The sequence below is a fragment of the Ascidiella aspersa genome, chromosome 6 (assembly GCF_963924565.1).
Source record: "Ascidiella aspersa chromosome 6, kaAscAspe10.2, whole genome shotgun sequence".
Lineage (NCBI taxonomy): Eukaryota > Metazoa > Chordata > Ascidiacea > Phlebobranchia > Ascidiidae > Ascidiella > Ascidiella aspersa.
In genome coordinates this window covers 3,656,423-3,675,745 of record NC_139452.1, presented here as the reverse complement: position 1 = coordinate 3,675,745, position 19,323 = coordinate 3,656,423, and the positions used below count along the sequence as shown (strand labels likewise).

The 19,323-nt window shown below is 37.1% G+C and overlaps 1 protein-coding gene across 1 annotated transcript; it reads right to left on the bottom strand.

Annotated features, from left to right (window-relative positions):
• Positions 1-153: 153 nt before the first annotated feature.
• Positions 154-14,600, bottom strand: LOC146139205 (uncharacterized). The gene is made up of 9 exons (XM_083391440.1): positions 14,440-14,600; positions 13,359-13,408; positions 12,425-12,586; positions 11,539-11,602; positions 10,064-10,171; positions 8,998-9,081; positions 8,474-8,623; positions 6,643-6,811; positions 154-4,210 (listed from the first exon to the last, which is right to left on the bottom strand). Exons 1-9 carry the CDS (start codon positions 14,491-14,493, stop codon positions 2,790-2,792), a joined length of 2,262 nt encoding a protein of 753 aa, XP_083247566.1. The 5' UTR covers positions 14,494-14,600; the 3' UTR covers positions 154-2,789.
• Positions 14,601-19,323: the final 4,723 nt, after the last annotated feature.

Sequence of the window (19,323 nt, the reverse complement as noted above, 5' to 3'; positions counted from 1 at the left end):
GGTGCTAACGACTTGAAATGGGTTGTAACTCTTGTTTGGAATAACTTTAGTTGAAATTTTTGTAGCACTTGACTGGGATTTAAGTATTTCCTTAACGACTGTTTTGCATAGCGGAATGGATAGACACGTCAATGTAGTGATGCGTATATTTGGCGATCGCATATAGCACATTACATTTTACATTATCGCTGATGATGTAGTGTTTCTCAACCCATGGGAACTGACCCGTTTGATTTAGTTGGGTATTCTTCATATGGTTAGGTTTATTGAGATAGTTTCTCATTAGGATTTCTCTAAAATTTAAGCAAATTGCGGAAGCACGAAGCATGACTAATATGACATAAATTCGAACTTTTTTTGGAATATTTTATGTTTTGTTCGCTTAGCAAGAGTTGAGTGAAGACAATTCGGTCGCCAAAGCTTCGCTGCTCAGTCTTTGGTTCGAAGCGAAAATTGGTTGAGAAACACTGCGCTAAAGTAACGAACCAATGCTGGAATAAGTCGACGGGCCGCTTCACACATTTAGGAGAAAAACACGAAAATATGCAAACACAAAACGCCTCATAGAAACCTAAATAAGCACTGGAGTACCCTGTAAAACTAAAAATGTCGAGCACCGAACTATAAGCCTCTAAAAACAGTACCTTTACTAGACCGATGTGGCAACAAGTGCACAAAAAAGTGTAGTTGATTGCAACCGCTAAGAAAGTAGTAGAGATATAAGGTTAAGGTCAGTAACAAAAGCGTGAAATATTAGCGTTGGCGGTGTAATAAATCAAAAAGACGAAGTCGAGTAACACTTTGGACGCAGTAACTTGCTGGTAGTGCGAAGAAGAAATGGTGTGGACTGTATATAGATTTATAAAGCATAGTGTAGTGCAGCACAAAGTGGCACTTAGGCCAGCACAAAAATTAAACAAACTTGCTTTGGGCAGTCATAACAATATTGTCTGACATTGCAAACCGAATATTTGAAAAAGAAGATATCTCCTCGCCCTAATGCACGTTAGTGACGACAATGACTTCGAATGGTAGCAAAACAGTACAGACTTTCTTCTCATAGGTTCGGATCCTATAGTGACTGATTTTGACTGAGACAAGAAAGTCTATACTGTTTTGTCTGACATTGGTTATTTAATTCCGATTTCGATAACTAATGTTTTGGCAAAAAAAGCACATCTGTACAATCCGATATCAAATTACGTCATTAATATGGTTAAATAAATTGAAAACTAAAAAGTACAATTATCATGTTTTCAGACCATTGGGCCGAAATTTGCTTTACCAACCTTATGAATATTTTGATTTTAATGCAACATTTTCTAAGAAGTTTGTCGTTGTAGAAAACTTTACGTTGTATCGAAAAACAAGGCTAAAGTGCACAAAATTAGTATCGGATGAGCAGCGATACAATAAATTGACATCAGGTATCGGATTTGATCCGATATTATCGGTCATCCCAAACAGCAATGCTTCAATATAAGTGTAGCTAAAATACATCATTAGGTTGAAAATTTACCTGATTCCGAGGTATTTACTAAATCTGCTGGATCTGTTCAGTATACATTTCATACATGGTGTGACAAAGCTTCATTATAAGTATTTGCAGCGCTTCAGACGAAAAAACAATGATTGGCGAATGCAGGATAAGCAAAAATAAAATCCAATTGACCGGCAAAAAAGAGCTACGGAAATGGCAAGGCAGTAGGTTTTACAATCAAGAGTTTAAAAATTGGGGTTTTTTTCAGCAGCTTTGAACAGCCATTATTTCATTAAGTTGGTACTGGTTGTCACTTTATTATGCAACAGATACACTTTTTCATTTTTCGACTAAAATTTAATCTTTTCAAGCACACCCATCCCACCTTTATCGATTGCAACTTACCCGGCTATATTGATAGTTTTAAAACAATGCTGAAATGAGACGTGGATGGGGTAAAACAGATAAAAATGGCACTTGCTTTAAATGTATTTTGTTATTAGTGAATATTGCGACGGTGTACTATTACTTGGCGTTAAAAACAACTCTCAACCCAAACTTGCCAACTTAAGGAAAAGGGGATTTAACTTACCTTTTTGTTATGCCACGTTAGCTCGGGCTAGCCAAAAAGCTGCTGGCAAAATTATGCTTCGTTTGCATTTGCTAAAACAGCTGTAATTCTAGTAGGTAATAATTTCAAGTGTAAAAGTTGAATTCAATTCATAACCAACAAACGATTTAGACAGTAACGGACTGGTTATGGTAGATGCTTTATTTGCAAGTTTGAATGGCCCGATAAAAAATCAATAGGGCAAAGTGTTTTGAGCCCTAGCTTGGTCTGTCAAAATAATAATTGTGTCGAAGCTTAGGGTTAACTAAATATAAGACGCAATATCGTAATTAAATTTGGACAATACCAAATTTTGACAGCTGATTCAATAGACCGCAAACCCGTCTTACAAAACATACAACGGTAACACTCGTTTTTCAGTAAAGTAGAGTGTCTGATTTTAATATAAGCCAGCCAAGGGATTAAAAAAGAGATAAATTTTCTCTTTTAAAGAAAGCTTTTCCTAATCGCCTCATAAGACCACTAACACCAACCTATAAGCCAGACTCATACTTGCAAATTTTAAACCAGACTCATAATTGCCAATTTTAAATCAGACTCATACTTGCCAATTTTAACCAGACTCATACTTGCCAATTTTAAACCAGACTCATACTTGCAAATTTTAAACCAGACTCATACTTGCAAAATTTTTTTGCCACATCGTAGAACTTCAGAGCTCTTAAAAAGACTAACAGGTCAATCCATCACGTTGCCATGGTTACGCGCCTCTTCGAAGCTGGCTCGACGCCGGGTTTCAGAGGAAGAAGAGGATTCTTCCTCAACTCCAAGATTAGCCTGTGGAGGAGTTTCTTGATCCACATCAATCACAAGAATTTGCTCATCGACGCGATTTGGAAGACCGAGGACTTGCTCCGAAGACTCTTCGTGGACCAACTTGTACATGGAGCTTGGATCCGGGTCTTCCGCGGTTGCGAATTGCTGTGGAGGCGGAGGAGTCGTTGTCAAGAGGAAGTCCTGGAAGAGCGGGTGTCCGTGGACGATCTCGGAGAGCAGCTGTCCTGAGGAACAGGGATCCGATGGAGCTTGTTCGTTTGACGGAATCGCGGTTTCAGAATCGGTAAGAGTCGTGTCGGCAAGAAGATTTGCGACATCAGCCGGGAGCAAGTCGGCGCCGGACGGAAGCGGTTCCTGCTCGGAGACAGGAGAGGGCTCGTCGTTGTAAGACAGGAGAAGATTACTTTGCGGCTCTTTGGCAGATTTTACGACTGGCAAAGCGACGTTTTCTGGAGAAGAAGCGCTGATTTCCTCAATATCATTTGGACCATCGAGTTTATCAATGCTCGAATCCCACTCCAGGTTGATTTCCTGCGCTTCGTAAACGCGCTCGAAGTCATCCTCTTCGTCTTCTCGGAGGAGCGAGTTTCCCTCCACCACTCCAGGAGTCCGGTAGGACTTTGCTGGCGACTTTTGATGACGATGATCTTCCTCTTCTTCACCGCTGTTCTCCTGATCGAGGAGCGACGATGTTTCTGCTTTGCTCGCGCGCTCCTTGCCTCTGACTTTAAGCGGTGAGCTCTTGCGAGAACTTGACTTGGAAGAAGACAAAGACGACGAAGAAGCGGGAGCGATTGTCCTCGAGAAGAAGTTTGAAGCGATGTAGGCGTCGGATGACTCGGCGGGACGACGGAACCCGATGTCATCCGGACTGCTCGGAGGAGTCGGGACTCTGAACCTTTCACCATCATCCTGTGGCTTCTGAAGAGGACACGGGACATGGAAGCTCTCTCTTTGCTCCTGCTTCCTTGGAGCAGGAAGGTGGCGATCCAGTCTGGTGGAGGACACCTCGGCTCGCATCCGAGGAATAGATCTTGGTTGTTTCCTCCTGGATCCGACCGCGTACGCTCCGTACGCTCCCGCCGAGGGTCCGTCGTCTTCTGTTGCTACGGCGGAAGACGGCATCACGCGTCGTTCCCATGGAGATGGATCTGCTGATGGTGGAGGAATGGAGGCCTGAGGATTCATTTCCCATGGAGATGGATCTGCTGATGGTGGAGGAATGGAGGCCTGAGGATTCATTTCCCATGGAGATGAGGATTCGGATGCTGGAGCTTGATCGTGTGGAGTCCTGGGATGCTGTTGGTTGTTGTGACGCAATTCTGTTCAAGTAATTTTGTAAGCGTTACGTTGAGTTTTTTTTTTTAGATTTTTGGAAAACTTTTCAATATATGGCCTTAAGGTATTGCTTGATGAATTTGTAGATGTAGTTAGATGGCTAGACATTGTGGCACCATGTTGACGACTTAACGATTATGTCGATCGAAGAATGCGCCTAAAAAACTAAGGAATTGTTGCACATAGGATCGATTTACTCCTTAATGCAAAGCAACTTAAAAAACACCCGTGGTTGATTTCACAAATAGTAATTCATATATAATTTAGACAGCCAAATGTGTATGGACATTACAATTGGCGAGAGTTGATTTTCTTTTAAATTCTAAAAAAAAAATGCAAAGCGCGTTGTTTAGTGGGGAAAAGGTCAGTAAAAAACTCAATTTCGATCATAGAATTGCTGCGTGTTTGCAGTTTGGCTGGCAGCGCTAAGGTACTTCTATTTAACTTTAAAAATCAATCGCGAATCGCGATAGTCGCAATTCCAGTTAAATAGACAAAAAATAAATATGACATTGATAGGGGAGGTTTCAGGGAAGTTCCTGATCATTATGATTGTGGCCTGCTTTGTCAGATCGCTTCCTTTGTTTTAATACTATGTTTTATGATATATATTTGAGAAAACGCAGGCTTACTGTTTTTTAACTGTTTTCAAAAAATGTTGTTTTTGCTCGAAGGCTTAAAAAAACACGAGCATAGTAGAGCATTTCCAACTGATGAATTAGGGTAAAGATGTTTAAATTAGTTTAAAGGCCCGTTTACACTACAGCTGCACTGAGCTGCGCTGGGCGTAATTTGCATTTAAATTCTATTGTGGCGAGCGTTTCACGCTTTGCTAAACTCAAGCCCCGTGCAGCTGGAAAAAAATACGCTTTTGAGCGATTTCCACGCTTTGCTAAACTCAAGCCCAGTGCAGCTATAGAAAAACATTACGTTTTGTCGCGATTTTTACGCCCAGCGCAGCTCACTGCAGCTGTAGTGAAAACAATTCCACGCCCAGTGCAGCTCAGCTCCGCTCAGTGCAGCTGTAGTGTAAACGGGCCTTAAGGCGGAAACAGAGGGTTTTTAAAATAGTAGGTAATTTGGGGCAATAGTTGTAACAAAAGCTTTTATTGCTGAATTTATCGCAGTTGTAGAGAGCCATAAAAATGCCTTTAACCAATTATCCAAACCACACACAACATCGGAGAATAATGTTTGGAGCTTGTAATAGGATGTAGTGAGAATATCAAACCCCATATACTGCAGATCAGTGGTCGGCAAACTTTTTCTGTCGCGGCCCAAAGTATTTTTTTCAGAGCTATTGTAGGCCTACTAAAACCACTACGAAGCAGTGTCGGATTCTGAATATTTGATTTGTAGGTGAAATATTACACGGCGCCTTTATGCCCCAAACTCTGCGATGCCATATTGTAAAACATTCCATACAACGAAGAATATACGCGCGAAGCGCGAAAAATTTTTTCATTACACATAGTTAAAGTTGACAAAAAATATATTTCGACAGGCATTTAGGACCACATTGGGCACGTGGGTCTTTTCAAACTGAGCTAAATTAAAAATTCTATGCCACACCAACATTTACAATAAAGTGCAATGTATGCAGGGCTATCACGCGGCCCACAACTATGATAACACTCAGCTACTAAAAAGTAACTCGCGGCCAACTAAAAATGGCTCTGCGGCCCACATTTGGGCCGCGGCCGGGGCCACAGTTTGCCCACCACTGCTGTAGAAGAAGGTGGCAGTTTGAAGGCATCGAATAACTCTTTATTCATTTTCAAGAAAACTCTTTATTTATTTTTACCAAACAAATAAAGATAAATTCCAAACGTTCAAAATGCCACCTGCTTCTGTTAGACTTGGACAACTAGATTTATTTTAGCTTTTTAAAATTAGATTAGAATTAAAATTAGAGCATTTTAGTTTTTCCAAATTAGATTAGAATTAGAATTAGATTGTTTTGAGTTTTTTCAAATTAGATTAAAATTAGAATTATCGAATTCCTAAAAAAACAAATTTCAACTAGAATTTGAACTAGAATCACATACAACCATTTAATTTAATCGCAAAGTATTCTTATAAGAATGTGAATGGTAAATATGTGTGTGCTAATTTTTAAGCCTTTTATGCTTTTTAGACTGTAAAAATAACATACAACTCGTTCCAACCAAAGAGTTTTAATTGAAATTCTGTGTTTCAACTGAGTGACTAAAAATGCCGTTGGACAAAGTAGCAGTTTTGGAAAAATCCGAATTAGATTATAACTAGAATAAGAGCACACAGGCAATTGATAAATTAGATTAGAATTAGAATTAGCCGCATTTTGCTCTGATTCATTGAATTAGAAAACTAGAATTATCTAGTTGTCCAAGTCTGGCTTCTGTACGGGCTTCAATATTCTTACTACCGCACACACCGTCGTTTCCGTAATCTGGTCGGATCAGTTTTTTCTCGGTGTAGCGCGCTTTGTAGGTGGAGGTCAACTGGGGGTCACGAATGTAGTCGGATGCCTCGAGGTTCATGTGAACGTTTTCAGGCTTCTGTAGAACTTGGGCGAGGAAGTCGGTCGAAATTCCGTTGGTCATCTGTAAATCAAATATCAAAATATAGAATTCTTCTGAGCCTGCATAGCTCAGTTGGTAGAGCGACGGTCGCGGCTTGACCGGAGGTCGTGAGTTCGAACCTCACTGCAGGCTAGTTGTTTTTCTAGTCTGCCCTGCTTGCATCATTGATCGACAGATTCGGTGAGTCTGCGATGGCTTTTCGGTATACTATAGAATTCAGGAAATTTCTTACTATGTTAAAATCAATAAAGATATATTCGAAAAGTTCACAAAATGCTACCTACATCTGTATTGACCTTCGTATCCCTTATAGGCCTTACCACAGCTTTCTCCAACCATTATGCTCCGAAATAGCAATATAATTTGCAATCCAAAACATGTCTTTAGCAGTAACAGTGCTCTACCATTTTGAAGTCCACTGTACAGCGCACGTTAACTTAAAAAATGTGCTGTTTTTAAACAAACGGTGTAAAAAAAACAAAAAACGTTGGCATGCTGTAAAGCATAACATATTGCAAAATCGAATAACATTTATGCGAAACGCGAAAGTCCTTGCGGTTACACACTTAAAGTTGGCAAAAGTTAAAACCACAACAGCGAAATAAAAAAATAAAAAATCTAGCAATGTGTGGTTGCTTTGACAAATATATCTTTGATCGCGGGCAAATCAACAATAAATTAAGATAATTTTATTTTTTTTTATTTACTCCTTAAAAAATACCCCGCGGGCCTAGACTACGTTGCATCAGATCAAGACTGTGGAGTAAGTCGGACTTGATGAATCGGTTTATTTCGCTGAAGACATATGTGCGCTATGTGTAGCAGCAAATTCGAAACCGATAAGACCACACGCTATTAATCGTAAAACTGCAAGGGGTGGAAGGTTCTAAAAACCTAACGGTTAACTAAGGGATATTATATGACTTCGAGATGGCTACAACAAATATTTATCAAACCCAATACAAGATTTGGATATAAAGGACGACAGAGAAATGGCCGGAGCTTCACATGTAATAAAATTAGGGATGTGTAATATTCCCCTTAGTAATTAAGTGTTGAAGACGATGACGGGAAATCTATCTGACGACAATAGGACAGGGATTGTCCTCTTAAGACTTAAATGTCAGATACTCGCGGGCGGGTTTGAAAACGTGGCAATTATAAAAATGTTGATGTGTTGAAAAATAGAGAAAATGTCCATCGGGGTCCTTTGCAGGCCTAAAACGTTTTAACATTAAGATTGATCACCTTTCCGGATACAAGGTTAATTGCCTACGAACAGAATATTTGCACAAAGCGCAAAAAAACTTGTGTTTACATAAAATAAAATAAAAGTTTGGGGCTACTTACAGCAGCGAAAAAGGAAAAAGAAGTAACAAATGGCCGGGCGATTCGATTATGGGCAATTAGAAAAAGAGTTATGATTGGTTATTATTTTTATCACTGGTCCATAAAAATAACCCCGCGGGCCTAAAAGAGAGTCTGCGAGTCTGCGGCCCCAATATAATGTGGATATATAGGACGGCAAAGAAAACTGCCACAACAGTATTCTAATTACTTACCAACGAATACAGCTTTGCATTTTTTTTTTCGAAATGCAAAGATTAACGCACACCCAGCAAAACCTAATTACCGCTACAGGTATAGTAATAATGTATGGACACTTTGTATTATGCTACTTACTTGTGGTGGGTTGTGTGCTGGAGGTTTTCGACGATAGGGGTCTTCATTGTCGCTGTCGCTATCCCCGTCCATATAAGGGTTGATGTACTCGTTGTAGTCGTGAAGCTGGACTTGGTAATCGTTCACGCGGTCCTGCAGTTCTTGTGGCACCTTTAATTATTAGATAATATTCATATGGTTGGCAAATTGGTAGTTATTTAACACTACACCAGGCTTGATTTTAGGTACTTTTACAAACGTTTTTGGTAAAAATGATTGTCAGAAATTTAGAAAAATGACATTGTTAGACTTACTGCCGTTGTGTATTTGTATTTACCTAGCTGAAACAACTTTGGCAACTCTTCGTTAAGAATGTAGGCAAATGAAAACACAAAAATAATCATGGCGACACATTTTACACGAAACGAGATTAGAACAGAAAACTTTGCGAATACTATTTTCAATAAGGAAATTAGACTTTATGTTTAATGTAAGTTTAAACGCAAATATTTGGTCCAACACGCAAACTATCACGACATACAAACCTGTTCTGGCTTAGTTGTCTGGTAGCTTGATTGATTGCATTTAAGAAGCTGAACAGCAAGGTTGCAGTCCTTCCGCAGTCGTTCCTACATTTCAATATGACAAACAGGCTGTTAGCTAACATGTGATTGCAGGGTCATACCCTAAATCAGTGGTCGGCAATTTTTTGTCACGGCCCAAAATACTCTTTCAAGAGCTTTTGAAAGCCCACTACGTTAAGCCACTACGACAACATGGGCGGATCCAGGATTTTCGTTTGGGCGAGGCATGGAAATTTTGAGAAAGACGTCACACAAAACAATTGACATTGAAAACACCTGTTGTTCTCCAGCGAACTCGTACGCAAATATGCAGCTAAAGTCCAGTTTAATCATCCATGGCACATTATTTAATTTGTCAAAGCACATTATTTAACCTCGCCAGTGTAACACAAAAAGGTGCATTTCTTTGTTTTAAATTGGCAAAATTGGAACGACCAGGTCACTTGGCGCATGAGGCCTATAAAAGAAATATAATATTGCCCTAAACAACGGCATTTATAGGTTTAATTCAGCAGGGATTGTAATTGGGAGTTTATGAGTAAAAAAATGCATTTTTACATGTTAAACTTGACTTTCGCCTGGTGGCTTTTGATGCAACAATAGCCCAAAATAAAAAAGCTTAGCAACACCACCCTTTAAAATGCAGTACAATCAATGTATGGCTATCGCTTGACTCACAACTGCATGGTAAAGTTAAAATATTTTGCCGACCACTGACCTAAATCAAGTCAGAATAAATTTATAACATGTATTTTAATCCCAAACACCTTAACTTTGAGAAACAGAATTAACATTGTCCTCCAACAAAATGAAATCATGTGTACCATTTTTTAAATACGGAGAATAAATATATGAATATTTCAATATTAATGTTTGTAAAGCGGTAAATTGGCTTAACATGGGTTTTCCAACTTTGTATCAGTAAACAAATTTTTGTTGCACACTTTTTTGTTGCACAAATTCTTAGAATAAACATCACTTTTAGCTTTCAATATAATTCAAAAGACTATATATCTCGAATAGGTACATTTTCTTCTTGAGACTTCAGCAGCGAAGAGCGTGAATCAGTGACTTTCCTTGTCAGGTCGTTTATTTCCTTCACCATCGATGATTTATCGTCCTCCAAACGGTTAATCTATGAAAGCAAAAAAAAATTCAATACTTTTTCTCATCCCTTGAAATATTAATGAATGAGCAAGGCTAACCGCAACCTATGCTTGAAACGCTTTGTGATGTTTTATAGATTACTACTCACATTTGCTGAAAACAAAATAAAATAGGAAAAAAATATACATTTAATGTAGCAAACAAATTTGAGACATTATGACTTATAGATGTTTGTTATAACTACAATTTCTAGTAAAATCATGGCAACACATAAAAAAGTAACATGGTATAAATTTAAAACAAGTGACAAGGCTAATAACTTTGTTCAATATAACAACTATACACACTGAAGTGTATCACACAGTTTTATAAATGCATTCGATTTTTATGCAACCAAAATCCATGTGTCATGTACAACAAATGACATAAAAACAGGAAGTGTTTTTTTAAAAAAAGCCAGTTAAAATCACTTAAATAACTAATTGAACGAATAAGACAGCTCCATGGTCATTATTACAGCGTGGTAACATCAAATAAACTCTCACAGCGGATTTTATGGGCTGCTAAAGTTAAGTTACAAGTCATATACAAGATTCCTATTGACCAGCAGATTTTGTTTTAAACGCTGTATGTGGTAATAAGAAATTACGAAATCTGAACCGATGGACACAAAATATTTTTATCATTGCTTTAGAAAAACTCAAAAACAAAGTAGCTTAAATATTTAAAATAAAAATATGGTAGGTGGCTATTACCAGGGCATTCCAGCTCTAGGTTTCAACACCTAGATCTAGGTTTTCAAATTCAAATGTTGTTTTTTTTGGAGATATTTAGCAGGACAGTTTTATAAGCCAGTGTCATTTTGGAAGTTTTTTATTTATTTTAATTCTATTAAACTACTTTCTCATTTTTTATCTGATATATCCGTAAGCTAAACCTACTGCTCTTCAAACTGTGTTAAAAATATGTTTTATGCAGTTTTACAAGACAACTGAAAATGTATAGTTAGAGCCTGAACTGTCGTATCTTACATCTCATCCTTTTTATTAACTTCTTTATCGGTTATTTTTGTTTTTTTTATACAAATGTGTTTTGTGAATTGTGCCCAATTTAAGCATCTTAAAGTATTTTTTAATCGAATTTAACCACACTAAAATCATGAGTGAAAGTTCACCCAGGAAAAAAGAAAAGAAAAAACATGGTACACGTCATATAAAGAATCATGGATACAAGACAGAAAGCTTAAACAATGCCTAAGGAGAGACAATGCAAAATGAACATTTGTGTGTCCTCTATACGCTAACTCTTCCGTGGAAGTGTTATTGATGGAAACATATATACAAATCACATGAAACTTTGTCACATTATATTCTACTAAGTATCCAAATTTATTACCTTTGAAACTTTATTCTCCAGTTCCCTGTTGTTAGTTTGCAAAGCGACATAACTTGATTGCAACCTACAAAAGTAAATGTAAATATTTCAGTTCCTAGAAGTAATATAAACCAACTTAGAAGTGCAAGAAGGTGCGCAAAGAGATTACAGGTAACTTAAAAGCTGCCAGCCGAAATGAGAAAGTCAAACGTTACACGATGAAATATTTTTGAAATGCCAAGCTTGAAAAGACCCTAAATCGTAATATTAAATTAAAGGCGCAAATTAATAATTAAGTTTAGAATTCGCAGTCGGCATATTTAGCAAAATGACAAATAGAAACGCTACACTAACTCTAAATTATAAAATGTCCCACCATACAATAGCAATAAGATCCATAACTTTAATTTGCATATTACAGGGGTAGAGACCAAGTATTACAGTCCACCTGTACTTAATTTTCCTCATTTTTATATATAAAGGATGTACAGCTATACGGGGGTTTGTTGACATGAGTAGAAATAAGCTTGTTTGGGTGGAATGTGGTTAAATATTGTTATATTATAGGGCCGTGTAACATTACTGTCATTACTGGAGAAACAAACAGTTTTACTCATTTTGGGGGTTGGTGTTAACCATCAAACTAACAAGCTCCTATATCAGATTTGTCAGTAACTTTTTTGACTAAACACCAATTGAGAATAAATGATGCTAGCTACATATTAAAACTTTTATTCCTAATTTTATAATGGCCCAACAAATTTATTACTCATTGCTACTGACCCAACAAATTTATTCCTATTTTTAACAACTCAACAAATCTATTCTATATTTTCCAATGGCTTAACAAATATTATGTTAGGCCTGTCAATTAGTTTGAAAAAACAAAAAAAAAAGTTGCACTGACTTTTTATACTGGTCGGTAACTTTGTTGAACTTGACAAGTGCCACATCAAGCTGCGATTCCAAGTATTCTCTGCTCTGCATATATTCCGCTTCTGCATGTTCCAGCTTTCTTGTGAGAAGCAGAACCTTCTGCTGTAAAGCTTCATTGTCCATCTCCAGGCTTCTATAAACATTGAAATATTTGTTACGTACTTGGCTGCAATACTCTAGGATTGCTGTTATTTGTGATTTTCGATTTTATACAATTTTCTTAAACAATAAATGGACTATTTAAAAAAGAGAGCCAAATATATTGGTTGTACACTGAATTATACTACTGTAGGGGGCCATTCCTGTTTATTTTAGACTTGACAATTTGCTTAAAAACTACTTGGTGTATTTCAATAAGATCAATCTATGAACAATAATTTTTAAAGTAGATGGTTGGCAAAATGAGGGCAAAGTAGTAACATGTAACTAACTGCAGGAAGTTCTATTTTTACATAACATCTTTGTAATCAACACGTTGTAGAATAATTGGTTTTACCACTTGCAAGATCTACTGATCCCCAGAGAATTCGTTTTTAAAATTCTCCTATTTAAGCTATTATATGTGTTGACTAAATGGTTACTACATTTCATTTGTAACATCTGCTGTATCATCTGTCATGTACATAACAAATATGATGAAAGGTATCTCAAGTTTGGCTTTACATATTTACATGACAAAGGAGTATGAAAGCCACATGTGTTTTATGTAGGTGGCCATTAATTTTTCAAAATTTTGGGGGCCATGGTGTAAAAAAGGTTGAGGACCACTGTCCTATATAGAGGAAGTTTATTTACTATATAAATTTATAAAAAAATGAGCCTAAGCCACATAGATGCTCCTCCAATGCAATTCGTCCCACTGCATATTATTATAATCCATTCACACACACATTTATTATACTTACGATTTTTGTCCAGGTGGAATCGCAGATTTCTGAGAGTGACATAAGTATTCCTTTAAAAAAGATAACAACATAATTATTGTTGTACAGTCTGCATATTTAGGTAACAAAATATATTTTAAATAAATTTTGGCTGGATGTGGTCATAGTATGGTCGTAGTAGTATCTGAATTAACATAGCAATCCTTGCGTACATAGTAACAGGAGAATCTACATTTAAGGCCCTATTTTCTAAGATCTTAGGTGTGCAGCGCCAAATTTTCAGGTGTGCAATAAAGCTTTTTGCACACCTAAAGTGTAGAATTGTACCACAACGTAAGCTATATCGAAAATTTAGATGAGCAATTTACTAATTCCGGTGTGCATTTTAAATCTGGACGGTCTTAAATTTAAGGCAATATTGGCAGAGATCTCTGATGTGCAGCATCAAATTTCCAGGTGTACAATTAGGGTTTTTGCACACCTGAAGTGTACTACATTTACAGGATATTAGGATTTAGGTGTGACTTTCACCAAATTGGGGGCGGAGTACAAAGGTTTATTCAAAATGTCTCGGGTGTGTACCTGCCACCCAGATTGGAAACTTTGGATTTTGCGCGGGGCAGACGATTTTGCATCTTGAAATTGCGTGGCTGAAATAACATTTCCGCCCAAATTTGCGCGGCTGTAATAGCGTTATTTGCAAAATTTGCCGAGCTGAAAATGGAGTACTACACTAAAAACCGTTAGCGCGACGAAAGTTTTGCGCGTTTGAACGATTTTAAACAGCTGACCGCATTTTACGTTGGTTTAACATGAAATGCGCGGCTGTGATCGCGGCTGAGCGGGAAAATGCGTGGAGGATTTAGGCCTTACTTTCCAACCTGACCTGCCAAAGAATGGTTTTAAAACAATATATAGATAATGTAGCTTTAATATAAATTACAAGGCATGTCAAATTGAATTGTGGTACATATCAAAATATCATCCTAAAGATAATATTATTTTACTTTTGGCATATTTGGCTTTTGACAGAAACAATATAGCACATCATGAAAGAGGTCATAATCTTAATTGGTGATAATTAATAATAAGATGCACTTACCGAAGCTTTACGGTAGGGCCGATAGACCCTACCACTGTTATTAGCATTGTTCATTATTCCGTGTTAAGTTATCCCGACGTGGAAATGTATATCAAAAAGGCACAGTGACGGACACCAAGTGGACGGTCAATTGTTCAGTTGCATATCATCCATAATTATAGTTAATACCTTTAAAACAGATCAGAACAAATATTGTGTAAATTATTTCTTAGCCTGCATACACCACACCAGGGCTGCGGAGTCGGACTCGGGATTCGAGTAAGACCACGTAAAACTACCCGAGTCCAACATTCGCAGTACCAACTTTTAAAACTAATGGCTGCCAATCTGACATTGTAAAGGTGGAATAACACATGATGGAATGATTTTCAACCATGTTTTGTGAGCGAATGTATTATACAAAAACCCTAGAATGTATTGCTGAATATCCACATGATTTTAATTAATGGTTGGAATACAAGTTGTAGAGTCAGGGCCGGACTCGGGACCCGACAAAATCACACATTTGTCCAGAGTCGGAACAAGGAGACTCTGGTTATTTTTAATCGACTCCGCAGATCTACACCACACTACAAATTGCTATAGCCAAAGACAGTCATTTGATCACTTGTATATTGTGTACGTTTAACAGAAACAAACACAACCTGAACAAAGATGACTTTTTTACATTTTATATAACTCCTTTTTATTACGTTATAACTCCTTTTTATTACCTTAGATTAGACCTTTTTACACTTAATAACAAAATAAAGCAGAACAAAATACCGAACTGGGTTGTAGCGACAACAAAAAGGTTCTGTTTGTCAAAGGAAGTCGCGTAAAAAGTTTGGAAAATCCTGTCTTAGCCTACTAACAACACGCTAAAACTTATGTAGAAATTCTTTGTTTTCCTAACTTCTAGAGACGATCTAAACTAAACTTACCGAACAAACCTTAGTCTATACGCACTAAAAAGCATGAAAAATACGTTCAACTTTATTTGCACAGCAAAACACTAAAAAACGAACGAGACAAAAAACCTGACCTTTGAACCCTACCTGTCTAATGTCGCGCTGTCAATTTCCTGCAAGGGAAAAAACATGTCTTTCATTTTGAACTGTTTCCTTATCTTCACTAAATAATTAGTTTTCACGTAGACAGTCAGTGTTGCTTTTTTTAACCTGTTCTCGTAACGATGACTAAAACAATTCGTGAAAAAATGATTTTCGACAAAAGAAACCTCAAAATAAAACCAGTTTTCAGCCCTTTTATTATTTTGAAAATGCATTTTAACTTGTTTTACTTTGCTGCTTTATTTCTTATCCTCTCGATTTGTGATTATTAAAACATATTTTTTAAGTGACATCACATTAATTGGCATTTCTTTAATAGCTTTCGCATGCATGTTGCATTTCCCAATAACAAGTTTGTTGCATCACAATTTTGTATTCTTACGATCACATGCCAAGTGACAAAGCTAGTTTTTTGGTCTTGGCAACGAAGGACATACTACAAGAAGAAAAGTTTATATTGCAAAGCTGATCGACTTGTTGCACCAGCGAGAATGGAAAAATATGTCCCAAGACCCCCAGTAGTAAGTTTGATTACATTTGGTAATTGTATAACTGTGGATTGAAATTGTAGGAGGCAGGTCTCAAACTACTAAACTTTTATTGTAGGGTTGCCTAAAAACAAAAGTATTTTTTAAATGGGGTTTTGTTTAAACATTACCGTGCATAAAATGAGTTACTTAGGGTTGTCAGAGTCGAAAGACCCCAAACAATTATGATAAGCGGCAGGCCCATTACGCAATATATTAATCAAGTGGTTTACTTTTACTTTACGATCACAGAATTGGAATACCTGTGGTAAAATCCGACAATTCAATACAGCGCCGTATGTAAAATTTGTGTTAAAGTGGGAATCGAACTAACGGCCGGATGATATAACACTAACATTCCTTCGCCGATTGAACACATAAAAAAATGCCAGAAAACCCTACGAATTCGATGTGACTGACCTCAAACTAAAATACCCTCTTCTTAAAGAAGTAACATGCCATAAAGTAGTGTTATCCAATATGCCCATCTTATTTAGGAGTAGGCCTACTAAATTTCAAGGAAAATCGCATTTATTAAGTAAAACTTTTAACTGTAGGCAGTTATTTCAAGCAAATCTCATTATCTTGAAGTAATGTGGGTCAGATTAATGAGTCTTCATTTATATAATTGCCAAGATGAATCGACCACACTCCTACAAGATTTGAGATGGCCTGTCTTCGTGAGGCCATTCAGGTCCAATTCTTCCTTTAGTTCAGATACATGAACAGTCAATTTTGCTGTCTTCAGTCAAAGCTGTAAAAGCCTCTCTCTGCACTATAGGCAGTACTGGGTGATACTGGTTGATACTGGTTGATACTATTTTTTATTCGATATGCGACTATACTTATTGGCGAAAATATTTCTAAAATGCACAGGAAATATTGACGTAGATATTCTTACGATTTTCAATAATAAATCACGTGACAACAAGGCGTGGTCTAAACCTTTTTCTCTCGACTCTTATAGACGGAAATAATATTTTTGTCCCAATATGGCTTGAACAAAAGCGCTTCGATCTACATTGCGACGTAACTGGCGTCCGATTCTAAAAATAATGGATTGTTGACAATAAGGCGAATTTCAAAACAAAGCGCTCACATTAAACGGATATACGTAACATCACATACAGCTCTGACGCATAAAAATTGGTGTAACAAGGCATTCGTTGCAAACTCTAGCAAGAGATATCGGCAATCGAATTTAAACAAAAACTTTCCGTGACGTAACATTAAGGCGATAAAACAAAGAATTAACTTGATGTGCTGACGTGTTGCGACAAATACTCCCTTTGCAAAGGTTTTGCAGTCATTTCGAATATATAGGAATGACATTATTTTCCAATTGTTTTCGTGTGTTGTGTTTCAGCTGTTGTGAAATGCTTATGGAGCATTGGACGCGAAATTGTCCGATCATTCAACGCGTTTGCGCAATTGTTTTTGGTTCGATTCCTGATTCCTCGAGAAAATTTTCGTTTGTGCCTGAACTGGCAACGAGGATTTTGATGTCAGCGTTCGCTGGTTGCTTGAAATGTGTTTCATCGACACGCCAGAGCAGTTTGCTGTGGCTTTTTGCTTTTCAGGAAATCTGTGCGGCTTGCAGGAGAAAATCCCTGCGCGGTGCGTTGCAATTCTGACGTCACCAGGAAGCCGTTGTTTTGCGCGTTGCATCTCGATCTATCGCTTTGTCCAACGCTTGTTGTGTTTGTTTTCTGAAATTTCAAAATATTTTTCCGGCAGATGTGTGTTCAAAATGTCGTGGGAGTATTTTTATTGCAACACTTCAAACTTAGGTTATTAACATTTTGGTTATAGTTTCATATATTTATATTTATACATATAGGCGCTTTAGATTATTTTAAAGTTTGAGACAATTAAGTACTGCAATTTGTAATTACTCACGTTACATCTTTTGCGATTCAATACAAAATTAAATTCTATTGATTTTTAACATTGAGCAACATTTCCTTAAAAATTTGCATTTTTTTTTAGTTTGCACAATTCGTTCAATGTAAGTTTTAAAATAACGACGCATCACAAGAAAATACGCTTTGAAATTGCTGCTTTTTCACTATTAATTTTAACAAAGGCAGGTAATGGGCTTATCCCTAATTCGTGTTTATAGACTTACACGATTTTGAAGCATATATTTCGCGTGTGGAAAAAATCATTATGCTTTTCTTCGAGGTATTTAGACTCGTGTTTGTTTTTTAACTACCTAACTAAACGCGGCTGCGTATAACGAAAGTTCCCTAAACTAAAACCCAAAACCGTACCAAATATTTAAAAAAATTCGGAAATTTAACACAAAATTATTTCGTGCACAACAAAATTAAATCATGATTCACAAGTTTAACGCGTTGATTTCAAACTATTGAGCTCCAAGCACAAAAATTAAGCTCTTTTAACATTTATCAAAATATCGTGCGATCGATGTTTAAGCTTAGACTTCATAGATATAGACTATACATAATTTGCGAAATGCGATACATAATGGTTTAATAAAAAGTCGCACTAAAACAATTTACAGACCTTTCGGTCGGTATTTTAATAATTATACATATATATATTAAAAGTATAAGATTTTCACCTGATAAACTAGGCAGAATCAGTTATTGTGAAATCCATAATTCCGTTTCGTTTTCCATGATTCCAAACGGTGGTGATGTCTTTATCGACAACGCTTGTTTGTATTTCGTGTTTCGAATTCCAAGCAAATGCTTTGCTGACGCTATGGAGCGTCTCTTCACGTATCTTTCGATGAGATTATTTTCTTCTAAAGCTGGCTTCTTGCAAGTTCCAAACATGACAGTTTTTAGGCGGCCGTTTGTAGGTGGTCCATACAGATTAAGGCACATATTTTTTCTTTGAGCTTCGTTTCTTCAGTCTTCTTGGGAAAGTAGTTTGCAGGTGGTTCGTTCCTCACACGCGGGCATCAATTTATGGAGGGGTATGGGTCGGTTTAATGAGTCTTCATTTATATAATTGCCAAGATGAATCGACCACACTCCTACAAGATTTGAGATGGCCTGTCTTCGTGAGGCCATTCAGGTCCAATTCTTCCTTTAGTTCAGATACATGAACAGTCAATTTTGCTGTCTTCAGTCAAAGCTGTAAAAGCCTCTCTCTGCACTATAGGCAGTACTGGGTGATACTGGTTGATACTATTTTTTATTCGATATGCGACTATACTTATTGGCGAAAATATTTCTAAAATGCACAGGAAATATTGACGTAGATATTCTTACGATTTTCAATAATAAATCACGTGACAACAAGGCGTGGTCTAAACCTTTTTCTCTCGACTC

Coding starts and splice junctions, on each gene's coding strand:
- LOC146139205 (XM_083391440.1), bottom strand. CDS start 14,493: ATGAACAATGCTAATAACAGTGGTAGGGTCTATCGGCCCTACCGTAAA. Junction 12,587..13,358: donor ATTCCACCTGGACAAAAATC/GTAAGTATAATA, acceptor CAATGTTTATAG/AAGCCTGGAGATGGACAATG. Junction 10,172..11,538: donor TGGAGAATAAAGTTTCAAAG/GTAATAAATTTG, acceptor TTGCTTTCATAG/ATTAACCGTTTGGAGGACGA.